Here is a 21,645-nt window from a genome sequence, read left to right as displayed (position 1 = left end):
AAAAAAAAACAGGTGTTACACATTTAAAACACTATGGTCATTTATAGTAAAGGGAAATATTTTTGATAATAAATAAATAAATTATATATATATATATATATATATATATATATATATATATATATATATATATATATATATATATATATATATATATATATATATATATATATATATATATATATATATATATAATTTATTTATTATCAAAAATATTTCCCTTTAGTCTAACAAATAAACAGTTGTTTGGTGTAGGTAATAAAAAGTTAATTACATTTGTCCTAAGATATAACGGTAATGTTATAGTTGTTACATAACTGTATTTATTATTATTCTGTATGTTTAAAACCAGCAGATTTACTATATATTTTACATGTCATGAACTTACTGTTATTCAAAAACTTGCTTAATAAAATGTCCCAAGACAAGAATGGGTATTATTTTGGTTTTATATCAACCTACTGTAGGTTTTGGGTTGAATACAGCAGATATAGGCTACCTAACTTGTTATATCATAATATTGGTAGTCGGAGTTTTTTAATGACCCTAATCAAGTAAAACATCTCTTACTCAAGTACTTTTAGCATGTAAAGTCTAGTGAAAATTTTCAGTGTTTATTAAACTAATTTGCTGATTCTCTGTTTTCTTTTAAAGTCTTTAAATTTAAAATTAAGCCTTGAAGGGCAAATACTTTAATCAATTCACAGGGCATTTAATTCAATAAACATAATTAAATAATTCATAAAAAGCTTCAAATTTAATACATTTTACCATATTAATTAGATAAAATTACCATCCGCACTGGACAAAATATTTAGCAGCCTTGTATGCTTAATTTGAACAAGAAAAATATTCATCCTAAAACAAAATGTTTTCATTCAAGCATCAACATATTGTTACAACACAAAACTGTATATTTTTTTGATTGTATTTCTTGAAAAGTAATGCTTCAATGAATAATTTGCCAAATAGAACCTTATAATCCCAAGTGGAAAATAACTTTTCAGAATTAAAAGGTTCTGTCTGCATTTACTATGGTTTTTTACTCCAATTTGAAATTGTAGGACTACCTTGATAATTTACATTTAGAGCACATTTAGGGTCTCTGTCATGTTGATATATGAACGAGATTTGTTACACATTGTTTGCTATATGAAAAACAAAAACTTTGAAGCTCAATATCTTGCAGATAGAACCTTATACAGTAATTCCAAGGTGACGATTTGTGAATGAATAATTCTTTGCAGCTAGTTGTTTTCACTGTACCATGTGTTCTGATTTAAAAAAAATAAAAAATCTGACTGGATTATTCTGTTGTGAATCAGAATAAAAGATTATTTTTAATGAGTTCTTTGTTTTTGTCATTTGATAAAATCTAAATAAAAAGCTGCTAGATGCTGACAAAAAAGGTCTACACACTTTATTACCGCACCCTTCACTGCCCAGACTCTCAGAACCAGCTCAGACCACCTTTAGTCCTCGTCATGTGATCCAGGTACATAATACCCCCTGACACGCCATTAATAATTTATTTCCTGACTTTCCACTCCTCACAGAAACCTACCATTTGATGCTTGAATGTAAACACAGGGCGGGTCATTTGGTGGGAAACCACATCTGACCAACTACGGCATTAATAATGTATCACAAACTAAACTAGGTTAATGAATTTTACCATGGTAACTAAGCAAAGTTAAGTGAGTATTCACATGATAAATAATGATGGAAGTGGTCATGTGTCCATCAGGCCCAAAGTTGACATTTACCTTGTGTGGGTTTCATTGATGTAAATCACATTACGAAGCCCTAGTGAAGGGATGCTGGGATTGAACAACCTATCCTGCAACACATAATAGTAGCAGTTCAATTGCAGTCGATTCTTTAGAAATGTGTGTGCACTCAGTCAATATCCCCTAAGCAGCAAGAAACTAACCTGACTCTGGGGTGTGCATGAGTGACAACATCTTCCAACAAATGGCCTCTTCCTGTTCAGCAGACCCTCCTTCCACGTGGTGGTCACACAGCGGAGTACAGATGGGCTGGAGCTTCTGTCCTACATGAGAAAAGCAATGTTTATCACACGGTAACACTTTAGAAGATAAAATTTCCTTATATTAGATTAGAAAATGTATTAAACATTGAGCTAGCAATGATTGTCTTTACGTTAACGTTAAGCTGAAATATTATTTGAAAAATCATTATGATTTGAGTTCATTATACATTACCTACTGCTAATTTCAAATTAGATGTCAAAAATTTTGTTAAAACAGGTAGATGCATCACATATACTAATAATAAATTCTGTGTGCACCAAATAAAAAAAATTATACCCAGTAATATACAAGTTGAAAGAAAGTTGTTAATCAGGGCTTGCATGTAAAAATAAATAAATAAATAAACAAATAAACTAATGAAATATAATTTTTTTAAGGTTTTATTATTAGCGTTGCACAAAATCATCATCAAAATCATAAAATAATATTAAATCGAATCAAATGACAACTTTTAAAATCTGAATCTTAATCTATAACAGCCCTATCTCATAGTTAGAGCCAGACGGAATCTGTGGATGTTTTTTGCCATTTCTGCAGAGAATTTTGGTAAAAATCTGTGGATTTCTGTGGAATTATTTTGGGAGTATCATAACTAAAACCTTGATATGTAAAATAAAAAATATATAGTTTTAACTTTTTTTAATGTTTACAAAGCAAACCCAATTAGGTTCACATTATTTGGTAAACTGAGCAAGTCTCTCATATAATATATCTACTAAAAGACAAAAAAATATTACGGCACAAACTGCTTTGAACATAAATCAGATTTTCATATTAGTCAATAATATTACTGCAATTATTAAAAAAAACTGAATAAATAAAGATTCACACATTTACTCAAGTAAATAAACAGAATTAATGATGGGCTAAAAATCTGCGGAAAATCTGTGGGAAATCTGCAAAATTCAATCAACTCAAATTTCAAATCCATTCTTCACAACAAGTTTTTTGGGATGTTTTATTGTTGTATTATTTTCAAAAATTAGCTATAATAAAAAAAAATTCTACTCTCAACAGACCACACTATTTGAGACATCCTCCATGTCTGCACTGTAAATAGTTACACACTGAGGTTTAATAATGAAAGGGATAGTTCACCAAAAACTTAAAATTCTGTCATCATACTCCCATCTCAAGCCTATTTGAGTGTCTTTCTATTGTTGAACACAAAAATCTGGTAATATATAAGAGCAACTATAAGAGTCTATGTTAACTGGTTTCTAAGATTCATACATTCAACATAGTGTTCATAAAGTTTAGGGTGAGCTTTAAGTTAGGGATGCTCATAATAACTGATTCACTGTTAACCGAAAGAGTGCGTTTTTAACGGATTAATAGTATTAGTTAAACAATAAAAAGAAATAGTATTTAAGAGAAAGAAGCTGCAAAACAAAACTTTCTGAAATGTGCTCTGCTTTGGAAACAAGCCGGCCACTAGTCAGATCATCTGAATTTTTTCTCCATCAGAGTGCACTCCGGCCCCGCTCATAAACACAACAAATAGGCTATAGTTGTGATGATTTATTTTACAACCAATAAACCAACCTTTTTCCATTTGGAAAATTACATTTAATAACAGTTCTTATAAAATATCAATTTTTAAAATTGCCTATATAATCTAGTAGCCTATACTTTACAAAAAGTCAACATATCCGCCTTGTCATTGTCTTTTATCACACGCAGTGCACTCATATAAACTCCAAGTGAGAGAAAAACAACAGCACACAAGATCTAAGGTAAAACCAGACGCTCAAGACATAGAACTCTATTTTGACAATCCATGCGCAAAGTTCAAATAATTAAATGAAAGCAGTGATTTTTATATTTATGTAGAAGATAATCATTTTTGTATTATTTTAATCATTTAATTATTTTTCATTTGTAAAGATATTTGTGTATTGCTGTATATCCTGTGTATTACGCAATCTGTAAGTGAGGCACGCAAATAATGCGCTCTGTGCTGGACTATAGACCTGCTTTGATCTGGTCAATTGAATAGTCTATTTTAGTACCTCAAAATAGCAACACGCCTGCAATGCACCTCAACACGCCACCTTTTTTAGACCAGAAGGCCTATGGGCGCACATATGAGCGCAAATGCATTTGCTATTTAAACAGCGTGGTGCAACACGTCAAAACGACTCTTGTGTCAAGCTGAAATTAGCAAACAACAATTGCGTCGCACCTTGCGCTGCATTGCGTCGGGTGCATGATAGAGCCCATAATCTTTAAACTAATCACGTCTATTAAAAAAATGTTCACAGAAGTTTGTGACATATGAATAACAGCAGATCATTAATTAAATGCATATTTTCTGTGGAACGATCGATTTGAGGTAGCCTGTATGGCGGCAAATCAATGCCAATATTTATCAAGCGCAGCGGTGATGTTTGCGCGTGAGGAGAAGTGAACCGTGAGCAGATTACAGGTCTACACGCGAGAAAACTACAGCTCGCGAGCGCATAGGGGATCTTCACGCTCAACTGATCCAGCGCGAGAAAACAAGTCCCGCGCGCGCACATCATCATCTGTGCGCACGATGGACGCTCTCGCGAGCGAGGTCATGCCTACAGCGCGCGCGCGCAATCAGTTCTCTCCGCTCGCTCGCTGGTTCTTCTCTCTCCTCGCGCGAAACAGATTTGATTTTTATCAGTCCTGGGGCGGGACTTGGTGTACTTGTTATCTCTAACGCTATTGGCTACTCTGCCTTTCCGGAAGTTAGCCGGGATTGGACGCAGGTAAGCTAGTTTCCCCGTTAAATAAAAATATATAGGATATCTTATCATAATGTCACAATGTGAAACTAATAGACTCACTTTCTCAGTAATAATAGGTGGAGACTTACTTTCAATAATGAGATATTTCTTGTAATAATTAATCTCATAATAATGCCTATTCTTACCATCATGACCAAGTCATATAATGACATATCAAAATAATGAGATATATTTCTGTAACAAACTTTATTACTTGGGAGAGAAAGAGAGAGTTATACCATGTGGCAAAAGATCTCTCCATTAAACAGAAATAGGGAAAAAAATATACATGGGCTAATAATTCAGGACGAATAATTCAGACTTTAAATGTGTGTTTTGAACCATTTGAGGAAGTTTAGCACCTACATTTAAACTAAACTCAAGCCAAATTTATGAACATGAACTCACGTGTTCAAATTTATAAAAAATCTTTTTTTTTTCTTAGACTCATTGTCCTTGAGTCATTTTCTTATGAAGAACAAGTCAGAATAAATTGGATGGACAATAGTATACAAAATAGGCTACACATGCATGAAGTGCATAAAGTACAAAGGTTTATAGTAAATAGATTGCCATTAGTCATTCCACTAAACAGTTAAAGTCAGAATTATTAGCCCGCCTGAATTATTAGCCCCCTGTTTATTTTTATCCTAATTTTTATTTAATTGAGAGCAGATTTTTTTTCAAACATTTCTATACATAATAGTTTTAATAACTCATTTCTAATAACTGATTTATATTATCTTTGCCATTATGATAGTACATAATATTTGACTAGATATTCTTCAAGACACTTCTATACAGCTTACAGTGACATTTAAAGGCTTAACTAGATTAATTAGGCAGGTTAGGGTGATTAGGCAAGTTATTGTATAACGATAATTTGTTCTGTAAACTTTCGAAAAAAATAAATAGGTTAAAGAGGCTAATAATATGGACCTTAAAGTGTGTTTTTTAAAAAATTGAAAACTACTTTTATTCTAGCCAAAATATAACAAGAAATAAGTGAGATAATAATTCTGACTTCAACTGCATATGTGACCTTTAAGATGTGGGCATGTTGTATAAAAAAGTGGTATTTGTATGCCTCTGAATTGGAATAATGTAATGGATAGTGAGTAAAGCCAAACAAAGACTGTAGAAATTAAATTGTTGCTCAATAGGTGGCGATAAACACCCATCTATATATATATATATATTTTATTTTTATTTATTTTTTTTCCCACTGATCTATATTACAAAAAAATTTAATAATTATAATAATATACAAAGCTGCACTGCACATCTGCATTGTCTGGAAAGATCTAAAAACCAAATAAACTCTTCTGAAGACAATATTTCCTAGAAAGATCAACCCCAAGTGTCATAATGAGCTCTGCTGTTGTGGTTAATAATGAAGTAAAATACAACAAACCAGAAGTGCTGTACGGGACAAATCAAATGGGTTCAGAAAGTCATGTTACAAGAATGCAAGTCATTATTTTAGAAGATTAATTATCATTATTTGACTGTTTCTCGAGATTGAATTCTCATAAAGTTCATAAAGTTCTCAGAAAGTTTCTTATGGTTATGACTTGCAAATTGTATATATATTTAATGGCGTGATCTTTTACCTGAGTCCAATCCCGGCTAACTTCCGGAAAGGCAGAGTAGCCAATAGCGTTAGAGATAACAAGTATACCAAGTCCCGCCCCAGGACTGACAAAAATCAAATCTGTTTCGCGCGAGCAGAGAGAAGAACCAGCTAGCGAGTGGAGAGAACTGATTGCGCGCGCGCGCTGTAGGCATGACCTCGCTCGCGAGAGTGTCCATCGTGCGCACAGATGATGATGTGCGCGCGCGGGACTTGTTTTCTCGCGCTGGATCAGTTGAGCGCGCGCGTGAAGATCCCCTATGCGCTCGCAAGCTGTAGTTTTCTAGCGTGTAGACCTGTAATCTGCTCACGGTTCACTTCTCCTCGCGCGCAAACATCACCGCTGCGCTCGATTAATATTGGCATTGATTTGCCGTCATAAGCCTGTTATCTTTATTTGAGGGGGAAAAAACATACGAGTGGAAAAAATAGCCTATGTTGGATCTTAAATAGGATTTTCTTTGTTTTTTCGTTTAGTAATCTAAATTTGTAATTTAAGTGAAACATATCTAGGGCAGGGCTTTTTATTTTATTCTTTTTACCTAGTTTGTTCTTTTTTCTTTTTTCTGTTGGAAACACTACAGGTGTGTGAGAATGTTCTGTTATCAGTATAATAAATAAATCAGAATTTTTAAAAATGCTATATTTAATGTGTCAGACACAAATAAACATCAATTATTATTTTTTAATTAAATAATAATCATTCAATATTAATCTGAGCAGTTAACAATTAATATTTGTAAATGAGCGGCAGTTGTGAGTTGGCAAAATTAATCGAAATGAGCATCCCTTGAAAAAAAGCAATTTGATTCCTAAATTTTAGCATGTTTAACCACTGTAACTACGGAGGTGCTACTTTTCTCCAAGCTTACCTGGTCCTCACAGGGATGCTTGAGACAGGCACTTCCCGTGTCAGGATTATTGGCCAAAAGAATGTTATCTGGACCCCCTAGAACCATGTGGACGTCCATCCCCTCTCTTCAAACCAAACATCAACAACAAAACTGCAGGAGGAAAAGAAAAACAGAAAATGAGAGGGGGTCTGTTGCTGCCCTCTGTACTGTAGGTCAAAATATTCCACAGAAAGCCAGAACGCAAAAGCATTGTGCCATTATTCACAGCACCTCCAGCTTAACTATAGCTGAATGACAGGAATGTCGCATGATGCGTTCCACCCAATCACAGCAAACAAATAAAGTTTGCCAAACCTGTTGAGGTGGTTTCAGTCCAGCTGATCATTTTGACAAAGATTACAGAAAGAAAAAGACAACTTGACTGCAGATCAATGCAGCTCAGTCTGTATTCTTTATTGCCTGGGGGCAAAGAAAACTGACAAGCAGGGCCTGTCAAGATATCTACTTTTTTGTTGTATGATATATTACACCACAATAGATAGTGATATACCATATTACTGTCATTTTAAGACCATTTTATGCCACTCATTAACTCTTAAAATCTTTATTTATATAGCGCTTTTACAATGTAGATTGTGTCAAAGCAGCTTAACATAGAAGTTCTGGTAAATTGAAACTGTGTCAGTCCAGTTTTCAGAGTTGAAGTTCAGTTCATTGTACAATGCATGAATGATAATATCATCACAATGCAAATACACTCTTCCAAAAAACACATAATAATTTATTCTTAAGAATATTTATATTAATTATGTAATGTATCTTTTATTTAATGCCATGTCAGCAGCCAAGGCTATTTTCATGGCAAGAATGTTTCAATAATAAATATAAAATTAACAACAAACAAATGAATACATTTATTAAAAAAAGTTTGTTTAGTGTTAATACAGGATAAGAATTCTAAAAAAATACTTTGGTGTCACTTTGTTAAAAATGTTCATTTGATTAAAAAGCCTTCTGGAATCATTAAAAGCAGGACAGTCCAGTAAATGTGTTTTACTGTAAGGGGAGTTGTGCAGTACAAACATTAGGTGGGGTCTTCATCTTTAAGAAAAAAGACATAGGTTAATATTGTATGTCAATATGACATGTGGTAAAAATTACTTGATTAAATCTAGTCTTAAAATATCTCAAAACTCTATTTGATATTTCAGTTTGTATTTCATACAATTTAATATTTTCCAATGCATTCCACTCCTCTTGCCACTTATTTAAAATGTAAACATTAATTAAAGGTTTCATTTTATTGTAGTCATTTTAACAATGTAATAATCAGGCATTGGAATCAGAACGTGAAAAGCCATATCCTTAATAAATAATAATAAATGTTAACAAAAAAGTGCAAAGTAAAAAAGTAACTGAGGCTGCAATATCTGCAAGCAGATCTATTTTTCAAAGTCATTTATAGTAAAAACTATAGTGTTTTTTTTAACCACTGACACCTCCAATAAAGATAAAGATGTTTAAAAATCAGCTCAAATTTGGATAGAATGGATTTTTATGTATCGGCAACTCTGACTACTGACAAGTAGGCATGAGACAATAACCATTTTCAAGGTATACCGCGATTTGGAAAAGTCTTAGAAAACATTTTCTGCTATACTGTTCCTATGATATTTGTAAGATTTTTTATTTATGTTTTTTTTTTAGGACAACAGTATCTCTAGCAGAAAAGATATCTAAATATGCCATTTTAAATTGTAAAGAAATCTGTGTTTTTAAAACTAAAGAAGAACGCAGAAGTAATAATAAGAAATAAAGAAATAAATCATTTTAATTACTAAGCCTGACATGTTTACTGCTCCAAAATACTTAAAATGTTTCTCAAAATAAAATAAAGTGTTGAAAGGAGAAAAAAGTTTTTTTACCCAGATATTTAAAAAGGATCTATTTTAGAGCAGTAATCACAATACTGTGAAAACGTGATGCTATTATCTAAGGTTATCATACCATCAGAAATCATAACAGCCTATGCCTACTAACAAGCAACCTAAAATACACAAATCACCCTCAGATGTACATTCGCCAAACTGAGCACGTGCAATGTAAGAGGACACACGTCCCTTTTTGCACCTCTACCATAATGTCCTGGGTGACCTAAGCTACATAATCTCTGTTTTATCTGCTGATTTGCTGACCCATGGATGAGAGTATCCACTCTCAGGTGTCATGTTAAAGGGCTATAGCCTCCTGCCTGTGAAAAACCCACTGCAATAAAAAGGGGGGCCTGATGAAGCATACAATATACAACAGCTGTTCAGGTCAGAGGTAAACTTATCATTGCTTGTGCTTGTGGAAAGCGATATATTTATGGACGACATGCAGTGGAAAAAAAATGCCTGAGCCAACTTGTGGGTGCAGAATGTACCCTTTAAAATAAAACCACATGACAGATTTGCACATGCTCAGTGCACTGCATCGTTCTCACCAACAAGCCACACATTTATCTTTTAAAGTCATTGTGGCATTACTAGCATATTTACGGAAGGTGAGGAGGAGGAAGTGGCATCGCTGTCAAAAAAACAAGATGTGAGCTTCAAAGTGTGATTTCAGTTCCTCTGCTGTCAAGCACATTCTCAGCTGTCTCAATTTTGTCTCTACATTTATGTTCATCTTAATTCCTCTGTGACTGCACTTCTTCAAAACACCATATCAGCAGCTCACAAGGGCGTTACAGATGCCGCAGTGGGAGCGTTTAGTGCACCGGCTGAATACTCTGAGGTTGTGATATGTTATTCTTGGTTCTTTTGTGCGTCATTGGTAAAGAATGGGATTAAGGATTTGTTTTGATTATTTTTATACTGTAATGTAGCAAAACACTGCAGACAGGCCTCTATAATGCCAGGCACGCTCCAAGTCATCATTGTAGACATGTAAATCATTTTCACAGAACATAAAAATTTGTTATTCATTCATTTTCCATCAGGTCATCCAAGATTTTCTTCAGTAGAACATTAATAATCTGATCTATGCAACTAGATTTCACAATACAGTAAATGAGAGTGCAGAAATGTATGCTAAAATCTATTGGTGTACATTTTTGCTATATAGTTTGCAAGTTATGCTTGTTGCTAAATAGTTGCTAGGGTTTTACCAAGTAAATGTAGAAAATGTTATTTTCATAGGACGGCATATAAACAGAAACCAAAGTTGGAGGAAGATGGGATGAGATTGGGAGCTAGAAGGCCCATGAGCCAGGTCTCGAACTTGGCATGTCCATTCATAATACAATATCATCATAATATTTTAACCCCGATAATGATAGATTATGATTTCACAAAAAACATCCATGGTATATCACGACATTTGTAAATGAAAGGGAAAAATGTTATAGACTTGCAACAGGAGCACGACAACACAAGCTTGCAGAAGTGGATGTGCAGTCCCATGAAATTAAAATAAAGTGTTTTAGATGTTAGTATCAGTATTGTTAATTTTTAAGATATCGAATAGTTAGTGTGCTTCAAAACTATGGATGTCAAAATTAATCGATTCAGACGCAGACAATTCGGTATCGGTTCAGTAATAATCATAACCGGTTATTATGTACTGACGTCATTTATCTCATATGCGCAATGTCGGGAGGCGTGTGTGTTTGCTGGAACAGTCTTTCACTGACACTTACAGCAGAAGCCCCTATTCCACTGCCATTAAGAGAATGAAGGTACTCAATTTCTCTCTCTCTCTCTCTCTCTCTCTCACTGTGGGCCCATTTGACCTGCTGGCATGACTTTTCCTCTTCTCTCGGCTGTTTTACATCGAATACTTCTGGTGCCTGCAGAGTTTTCTCTACCGTGTCTATCATGGATCAGCTGTGATCGCCGCTGCCGCTTATCAGTGTCACTCATCTGTGAAGAGCGCAGCACGCAAGAGCCAATCATTTTTGTTGTGTGTGACCTATCAAAGGGGTGTAAGAGAACTTGGTAGACAAGGATCAGCAAGCGAGCTGAATATGTATATTTGTTTATATTAATTGCTATAAATGCTTGTGTTGCTTAAAAAGGTAAAGTTTATATATATCTGACTGTTTGTATTAAATAGCAAAATTGCATTACAAATAGTATATAAATTTAAATACATTCATACATTTTAATAAAAGAATTTGCTGTGAAGAAAATATAAAACCGTGTATGGAAAGCACGTCAATGTCCGTGAGACCAGTGTAGGTTCACAGCTCTTTCCAAAACAGTGACAAAATTCAGAGTTAGAAGATTTAAAACAAAACATTATTGGCTGTTTTTAAAAAAGGTAAGGAAACTGTCTCTTTGTGTTTCGATTGAGATTATGTCAAACATCTATTAAAAATGCATAATTCAAAGCACTTCATGGGATCCTTAACTAAAAAAAATTTTAAATTAGCAAATGTATTGCTTTCTAGTTTTCTGTAAATTTAAGACACTAATTTAGCTCTGCATATACTGCAGCCAAAGCAGTAAATGGCTGCAGTACAATACTGATGAATTATTTTAGATCTTTTGTACATTTAAATGAATATCGATACTTGAGAGTATTGATAATGTATCGCAGCCGAAGCTATCACAATATAATACCATATCGATATTTTGTCCCACACATACCGCCAACGAGGCTAGCAGCACTGACAAAGTTCTAATATATTCTAATATCCGGCAGCTAGCTTCATGCCAGCAGATATAGCACTCTGCAACTTTCACATGATCGTTCACTAAAGCTAAGGAGGACTGCGTCAGGTCGGTACCTAGATGGGAGACCACATGGGAAAGCTAGGTTGCTGCCAGAATGGGTGTTGGTGAACCTACGATCTGGTGGGTCCTGAAGGCTTATTTATACTTCTGCGTCGAGTGATCTGCATGACCCACAGCTCATGCAGTGTGTAGTTGTGCATTTATACTGCTGCGTGCTGTTTGTGTTGTCGCTTCCGAAACGCTAGCTGGCAGTAGGTTTTTATGGTCCTCTGTGTCGAGATTTTTACGGATGTTTTGTTTTTTTCTAAATGCTACATTAATGTAAAAGTAGCTAAAACTCGCTCATTCAGAGGTGGGAACCGGCAGACAACTTTAATTAAAAGGTAAACACCAAACAAAAGTTTCCATCTGATGCTCCGTTACGGGACTCGACACTTGTAAACCCTAGTTCCATCGAGCTTGCAGCTCTCAGCACCGCCCACGCTCGCCACTGCTAGCAAGCAGACCAATCACAGAGCTTGCACTATTTGTCATTTGTATGTGTAGTTACATTTTTTGAGAGGTGAGCTTTAGCATCAGCGTCAGCCACAGCAAGGGCTATGTGATCGTGCACAGGCTACAGAAGTATGAATCAGCCTTAACGCCCCAGAATATTGATGGGGACTCTGTACTGCTCAGCGAGTGCCATCTCTTGGATGAGATGTTAAACCGAGGTAATGACTCTCTGTGGTCTTTAAATATCCCAGGATGTCCTTTGATAAAGAGTAGGGGTTTAACCCTGGCATTCGGCCAAATTTGCCCACTGGCCTCTGTCCATCATGGCCTCCTAAACATCCCCATATCATAATTGGCTTTATAACCATCAATCAGCTGGTGTGTGGTGTGCAGTTGGGCGCAATATGGCTGCCAATGTGTCATCCAGGTGGATGCTACACACTGGTGGTTGATAAGGAGATTCCCCCCCAAAAATGTGTAAAGCGCTTTGAGTGTCCAGAAATGCGCTATATAGCTATAAGGAACTATTATTATATCCAATAGCAAATAACCAACATGTTGTCCATCTCTGGTCATGACGGTCACCTAAAAATATCCCACTTCTAAATGCCAAAAGCTTTATAAAGATTTAATAATGTTTCAGAGGAAATCAAAATACATTTTAATTACTTTTGTTTTGTCCATAGTTCTTGGCTGACAGTAATGTAATTAAGACCACTCAATCACATGCTCTCATTAGGGTGGAAATAGGTCAGCAGAAGAGTCGTTCTTTGAATGAATGACTGGAGCAAACCAAGCCAGCGAAAGGACGGGAGGGAAAAGATGGGATAATCTGTTCCACAGTGAATAACAACTCCAAGCAAGACGCAGAGCACATGCTGAACGGGCCAGGGGAGCAAGAGAAAGAGAGAGGGAGGCGTACAGCGAGCCACGCCGCAGCTGCTAAACGAGAGTTCATTGAACTCTGGAAGCCCTGCCTGCATTGTCTGATGTGATCTACACCAATGGGCAACCAGAACAGTGATGTGAAAGAAGAAGAGAAGGCCGAGCTTTCTGAAAAACTCTGGCTAGATGTCAAAGCCCGCAGAGAGGAGACCTGCTCAGAGAGACAGAGTGAAAAATAGCCCAGGACTGGCTGTGAAACTTTAAAAAGCTGCTGAATGGCCCTTTCTGCATCTTTTAAGACTTCAATGACCTACAGCAGTACTTCGTTGCTTCACAACCACTGAGGTTGTCAATATGTGCTAAATTAGAGTCACGTTGCTTACTGTTTTTAGTATGAATTAGAGCATTTTTATTTATCACTTCATTCATCACATAAACTCTCCACAACACACACTGTATGTTATAAGTGATGTAAGCCAGAGTAGCTGCCTTTAAATATAATCGAATCTGATGAGTAAATCCACAGTAATGCAGGCCAGTGGGTTAATCTGTCTAGCAATCTGTTCGTCTGGACTACAAAAGAAAAAAAAGAAAGAAAAATCATGTGCACACACACATACAAAGTAATAATCAGATATTGTACTAAAATAATCTAAATCATAACAGCACACTTCCTATTTTATGAAGTTGAAGTGTTTGTTTCATTAATAACAAATGTTTTCAAGTATTAATTAAAAACATTGTGAGATTTCACTATTTGCATTAAGATCAGTTAGTAGAGACTTCATAATTTAGTTAATATAATTAGACTCAATCATATTAAATCAGGAAAGTCAGGATTTTAATAAGTCAGGGAAAATAAATAATTAAAAAAAAAACTCAAGCAAACTTAACATGGTACTTAATGGACCGTTTTCAAAAGACTGTTAAGACTGAAAGTTGTTAATATTTGGATTTTTAAAAATGTATGTAGATTTATATGCATTTACATGCATTATATCATCTTTGCATCAAATTACAAAAAAACTAATTATCACATGTGCAAGGTGTTTCTAATGCATTCTCATACTACTTTTTTCTGAAAGTCTTAATAATGTCATTGTAGAGTTTTGCTTTTATCATTTCTGCAAATATGACAATAAAAGATTATATGTTGTACTCTCCCATTTACTGCATTCTACATTTACCCAACTTCCACTATTGGGAAACTGGTTTAAACGAGAAAGGGTCCATGTGAATATTTACATTAACAATAAAACTACAGTTACTGTTACCAACGGTGGCCCAGTTTCTCACAATAAAATTTAATTAAAAGCAAACACAAGTTCACAGCACAGATGAATCACCAAAACCCAACAGAAATGCTCCCAGCTACAGTACTAGGGGCAGTTGATCTTGAGAAATGGCAATTGCTCCCATTTGTTTTATCCATACAGTCCGGATGCTTTACTGTTTCAGTACATAGAAAGAAACTGCAAATGTACAGCAAGTAAAACAAATCATCAAAATGTGTTAAACTATTATCTAGTGCATGCATATAGAACACAAGCATTAAGAGCATTTCTGTTATGTTATGGGTTGATTTCATTATATTGTGTCAATTCAATGGGTATGAACTTATATTTGGTTTGTAAATTCTGTAGCGTTTTAGACTTACATTTGCTTTTTAAAATGTTGTGAACATGTTTAGAAAATGCACATTTATATTTAATGTCATCTTTAAGCGTCACATTTGAGTTAAATAAAAATAACGAGCAATTTGTGGTGGACTTGTCACAGTGAATTTCAAATTACTTTTAATAAGGTAAAAGCTAAATTTACAGTTTTATATCATAGAAAATCTTATCATGAAATGGTAAAACCAAATGTCAATGTAACAATACTGTCAACATGGAAGGTTATCCCTCTAATGTCTTATATAAGGTAACTGGACACTAGTGGCGTGTTGTTGTGATATCTGATACCTAATGTTATTAATTATCCAACACAAACTGACCTGGCGTGTACAGTAGCAGGCTTTACCGCCATAATGTGATTTTGGCCTGTCCAACTAATAACAAGTTAAAAGGTTACAGATTCATTAAAAAAAAAAAAAAAAAAAATATATATATATATATATATATATATATATATATATATATATATATATATATATATATATATATATATATATATATATATATATATTAAATGCATGTGAAAATAGATATGTGTTGTGTATACATGTGTGTGTGTGTAATATATATATATATATATATATAAAGATTTTCAACATATATATATATATATATATATATATATATATATATATATATATATACATATACATATATATATATATATACATATATATATATATATATACATATATATATATATATATACATATATATATATATATATATATATATATATATATATATATATATATATATATATATATATATATATATATATATATTGTATATGCATGTATATGTATTGTATATGCATGTCTGTGTGTGTAATATATACATATATATATATATATATACATATATATATATATATATATATATATATATATATATATATATATATATATATATATATATATATATATTACACACACAGACATGCATATACAATACATATCTACTTTCACATTCATTTATTGTTTGTTATTACAACATACTACGCATTTAAAATGCTTTATATAAAATAAATTACTAGTTACATTTATTGGTTTGACCTTCTAAGACTAAACATCAATATTTACCGAACGGCCCTTTCAGTTAATTTGTTAAAAAGATCATTCACATTGGGTCAAAACCATCAGAGCGTATTTTTATACCCTATTTATATCTATTAGGTTTAATCGAATGCACGTGCTGCTGTAAAGACTGGCGTTACTGTAAGCTTCATGCTATCAGATCGCATTTGACTGTCTTTGTCAACTCTAGCACGCTGAGCTCGAGTGAACTGCCAAGAGTCTTATCGCCTGAGTCGCATGCAGAGTCAGGACGTTTCGCCCTACAGCACTGTCTATTCAGCCTTTAGTTAACTGTAAACGGCGTGCTGTAAATTAATAGCCATACTACAATATTCTTAATACAATTCAGTATACATGACGCTTGATATTATACATGATATACGCCAAGAATCATTATAAATTTACAGTTATGTGGTTTTGCCGGTTCGCTGAATCGATATACTCAGCGAGCAGCCGCTTTCCCCTATGCTAGCTTGCTAACTAAACCATGCGCCCACCCCTCATTATGCATCAAACTAAAGGAAATACGTAGGCAACGCCTGGTGTGGAAAGAGAAAAGTTTTACCTTTAGAAAATGCTCTTGATGCGCCATCACTCTTAAAATGGACCTCTTTTTGCGCACTGTGAGCCTGTTCTCGTCCTTGAAACTGCCCACAACACAACCTATAGGCAGCAGTGCACTTGACAGACACTGCACACAGAGGGGAAAAGATGTATGACAGCCGGGCTTATTCCGCCTCCCCCGCGTCGTCCTGTAATTCAATTTAGAACCACTAAGGGTCGTCGTTAGATTGGGTGAAAAGTTAAAACTAACAAGGTTGAAACATTAGAGCTCTTCAGTTTCTTTTCAATAAATTCAGTTCAGTGTCAGGAGTGGCTAACAAATATGACCATGTGGTTAACGTTACTTAAAGAGACAGATGCCTTTTTAAACAACGTAGCATACATTTAAAAGGATCGTTGCCCTAAAAATGAAAATGTACTCACTATTAACTTTTCCCCTCCTAGGTGATTTCAAACTTTTATGACAGGGGTGTCAAACTCAGTTCCTGGAGGGCAGCGGCAGCAACCCTGCTTCAACACACTTACCTGTCGACTTTAAGTTCAAATAAGCCTGAAGGACTTAATTAGTTTGATCAGGTGTGTTTAATTAGGATTAAAGCTAATATGTGCAGGACTGTGGCTTTCTATCCAGGAAGTGTAGGGCTGCATTCCAGTCCATTTTTATGCCCTTCACTTGCAAAAAGGTATTTAAGTTTTCAAGTGTACTGAGGGATATTTTGTGTATTCTGATCCACAGTATCCTTTGATTAGCTATTTTAAAGGTTACTGTAATTCAAACTATACAAACTACACATCTAATTTGACTTTACATTTAGATTATACAGAAACAAACACCTATTTTATGAGGAAAAGTCTTGTGAACAGTAATGTTGTCTATCAATGCCTAACAGGCTGATTGGTGTGATTATGCGTCCACAATGAACTGATGTAGGGGTGGTCAAATGTATATTTATATTATCTCTTTTTAAATAATTGATATTTAAGATTCAGATCAGAAAAAGCACCCTGCATTAAAGGAAAAGTTTCTTTCTTTCTTTCTGTCTTTTTTTCTTTCTTTCTTTCGTTTAACACAAAATGAATTTTGGTATATGTTTAAAACCTGTATCCATTGACTTCTCTAGTAATATTTTTTCCTACTTTGGAAGTCAACATTTCTTCTAAATGTATTTTGTGTTTAACAGAAGAAATTCATAAAGGTTTGGAACCACTTGAGGTTGAGTAACAGTCAGTAGGCTATATTTAAATTTTTAGAGTAAACTATCCCTTTAAACATAGCTATATTTAAAGTGATAGAGTATTTAACTGTTAGGCCAGTTCAAAAATTCTGTTTGTATGCTAATATTCGCAAAACAAATAGGAGTCTGTAAAATTCTTATAATAATGACTAATATCTCAATAATGTATTTCCTCAAAACAGTGACACTGTTTTGTTTTCATAATAGTGACTATGTATTGTTCGTGGAAGGAATTGTCATACTGTAAACAGCATCAGTTTTTAATACAGATGGAGAATTAGCCAATCAGAAATGCTCTTTGTCAGATTTCTCTACCATAGCCATTGGCTTAGAAGTTTGTAGTATGTCTTGTCTTTGTTAATGTCTTGAGTTTGAAGTAAAATGTCTAAAGTTAATTTAAAGCAGTGGCTATATAATATACTATGGTATACTATACTATACTATACTATACTATAATATAATGTAATATAATATAATATAATACAGGGCGAGGCAGAAGCGCAGTAGGTAGTGCTGTCGCCTCACAGCAAGAAGGTCGCTGAACCTCGGTTCAGTTGGCATTTCTGTGTGGAGTTTGCATGTTCTCCCTGCCTTCGCGTTGGTTTCCTCCGGGTGCTCCGATTTCCCCCACTGTCCAAAGACATGCAGTACAGGTGAATTGGGAAGGCTAAATTGTCCGTAGTGTATGAGTGTGTGTGTGTGTGTGTGTGTGTGTGTGTGTGTGTGTGTGTATGTGTGTGTGGATGTTTCCCAGAGATGGGTTGCGGCTGGAAGGGCATCCGCTGCGTAAAAAACTTGTTCAATAACTTAGCGGTTCATTCTGCTGTGGCGACCCCGGATTAATAAAAGGACTAAGACGACAAGAAAAATGAATGAATAATATAATATAATATAATATAATATAATATAATATAATATAATATAATATAATATAATATAATATAATATAATATAATACAACACAACATAATACAGGGTCGACATGGTGGCGCAGTAGGTAGTCACCTCACATCAAGAAGGTCGCTGGTTCGAGCCTCGGCTGGGTCAGTTGTCGTTTCTGTGTGGAGTTTGCATCTTCTCCCCACTTTCATGTGGGTTTCCTCCAGGTGCTACGTTTTCCCCCACAAGTCCAAAGACATGTGGTACAGGTCAATTGGGTAAGTTAAATTGTCCGTTGTGAACGAGTTTGTATGGATATTTCCCAGTGATGGGTTTCGGCTGGAAAGGCATCCGCTGTGTAAAACATGCACTGGATAAGTTGCCGGTATTATCTGCTGTGGCGACCCCAGATTAATAAAGGGACTAAGTCGAAAAGAAAATGAATGAATGAATGAATGGCATGGGAGTCATGGTGGTGCAGTGTGTAGCACGATCGCTTCACAGCAAGAAGGTTGCTGGTTTGAGCCTCAGCTGAGTCAGTTGGCATTCTGTGTGGAGTTTGCATGTACTCCTCGTGTTCGCATGGGTTTTCTCTGGGTGCTCCGGTTTCCCCCACAAGTCCAAAGACATGTGGTATAGGTGAATTGGGTTAAGCTTAATTGTCGGTAATATTTGTGTCTGAATGAGTGTGTATGGATGTTTCTCCGTGATGGTAGCTGGAAGGGTGTCCGCTTCGTAAAACATGGCAGCTAGATATGTTGGCGGTCCATTCTGCTGTGGCGACCCCAGAATAGTTGCCTGCATTTAGGAACTTCCTCTAAATACATGCTGGCAACACTGTCGTCAGTCATAGACACCATCTAGTAATTCATACATATACATACAAATTAAAACTAAATTTTTCCTATATAACAAGCAATGGATAAAATGTTTTCTGCAGGACTGACTCTAGATGATTAGACCTATCAGATGATCACTACATATATTGTGTGTGCTTGATCTTTAGATAAACATAAAGCTCCTTGATTGAACTTCTGAAGAAAATTTGCATGAAATTCACTTTACTAATCTGAATGCAGTGTTGATGCCTTCAAGCAGTCTTTTTAAATCTTGCAGGCATCCCGCTGACTCTTAATTGTGTATTCAGAAAGTACCAAGAACATTTGCATATGTATTCCGGACACGTTCCTCTTTAATTGTGCTAGTGTGAGTATTCCAACATTTCTCCTTATTTCGTAGTCTCTGTAAAGGATGGAGGTTTGGTTTTAAGGAATGATTTTAGGCTTATACTGTATATAAATCTGAAAACAAAAGTACCTTGCTTGACTTTTAACACAGAAGAAGAGTTTTTGCACATGCAGTTCTTACTTAAAACAAAAAGTAAATAATTTTTGTTATTAATGAGAATTAATTCTTAGTTATACTGCACTGTGAACAGCTAATCTGATTATGACTTCAGAACAGTCTCAAATCAGGCATCTGGTTCTGACATTAGTTTGCTTCAGTATTCAGAGTGACACAGCTTGCATTGCCCTTTCTCATCACTTCTGTCTATTGCAAAATGCATATGTAAAGCCAGGATTATTCATTTCAAGCCTACACTGTTAAAAAAGTAAATTTTATATTAAGATACTGGCATCTTTGTTTGATTTACTTTTAAAACAGAGCATTTCTAAATTGCATATTGTTAATTTCTATAATGTCAATACACTAACGGTGGTTCATTCCTGATTAATAAAGGGAAAAAGCCGAAAAGAAAATGAATGAATAATGCACCAACATTTTAAATAAACCTTCATTCATTATTTTTCCCTTGGCTTAGTCCCTAATTTATCAGGGGCCGCCACAGTGGAATGAACCACCAACTATTCCGACATGTGTTTTATGCAGCTTATGCCCTTCCACCTGCAACTTGGTACTGGGAAACACTGATACAATGTCGCATCTGCATGTACAATCATACTATGGCCTCTAATTCACCTATACTGCAATTTTGGATCGTAAGAGACACGGGGAGAACATGCAAACTCCACAAATTGGGTAGGCTAAATTGTCCGTAGTGTATGAGAGTGTATGAGTGTGTATGGATGTTTCCCAGAGATGGGTTGTAGTCGAAAGGGCATTCGCTGTATAAAACATATGCTGGATAAATTGGCGGTTCATTCGCTGTGGCAACCCCAGATCAATAAAGGGACTCAGCCAAAAAGAAAATGAATGAATGAATTAATGAAAAAAAAATTAATAAAAATTTTTTCAAAAGTTTTTCGTTCTTCAGGAAAAATATAATATGCAAATCCGAAAACCTAAGGAAGGTGCTTGATCGCAATAACGACTTATGCAATATGATATGATATAATATGATCAATATGCAAAAATAAGCACACTACAATTTCTTTACACACTACCATTGCTCTCAAAAAATAGTTTATTGAAATGTTTATTTTTCCTTACCATAAAAGTAACTCTCCTTCACAACATGGTTTCATAACACAATGTAAAAATCAGCATGAACCCAGATTCTCAATTACAAGTGTTAAATCTTAATTCATGGTAAAAAAAAAGCAGTGCTTATGACAACCCCATAGTCCCAAATGAATTAATCACTGAAATATAAGCAACAACAAACACTACTTTTGTTTCTGGACATAATTTTACACATTTTCTTTTGCTCATTTCTCATTATTGATTTTTAAGACATGTTGAAAGTTTGTCATGGATGTGTGCTTACCACGTGATCATCGTGTGAAGCCTCACAAATACTTAAAGATGGCACAAATTTTTGGCATTGTTTTTAGTACGGCATGCACACCTGATATG

The 21,645-nt window shown here is 34.7% G+C and overlaps 1 protein-coding gene across 3 annotated transcripts in view; it reads right to left on the bottom strand.

Annotated features, from left to right (window-relative positions):
* gpam (glycerol-3-phosphate acyltransferase, mitochondrial) overlaps positions 1–16,843 on the bottom strand; it is a 40,002-nt gene extending 23,159 nt beyond the window's left edge. For all 3 annotated transcript variants that reach the window (XR_012388065.1, XR_012388066.1, XM_009306794.5), the window contains exons 1-4: positions 16,716–16,843; positions 7,316–7,447; positions 1,934–2,053; positions 1,767–1,840 (exon numbers count right to left, since the gene is read on the bottom strand). Coding sequence is in view for 1 of the 3 variants with exons in the window: in XM_009306794.5 (XP_009305069.1) it covers positions 1,767–1,840; positions 1,934–2,053; positions 7,316–7,414 (293 nt within the window). In the remaining 2 variants the exon portion in view is untranslated. The remainder of the gene's footprint in view (positions 1–1,766; positions 1,841–1,933; positions 2,054–7,315; positions 7,448–16,715) is intronic.
* Between the last annotated feature and the right edge of the window lie 4,802 nt (positions 16,844–21,645).

Source organism: Danio rerio, chromosome 12, assembly GCF_049306965.1.
Source record: "Danio rerio strain Tuebingen ecotype United States chromosome 12, GRCz12tu, whole genome shotgun sequence".
NCBI classification, from domain to species: domain Eukaryota; kingdom Metazoa; phylum Chordata; class Actinopteri; order Cypriniformes; family Danionidae; genus Danio; species Danio rerio.
This window is presented reverse-complemented; position numbering and strand designations above follow the sequence as displayed.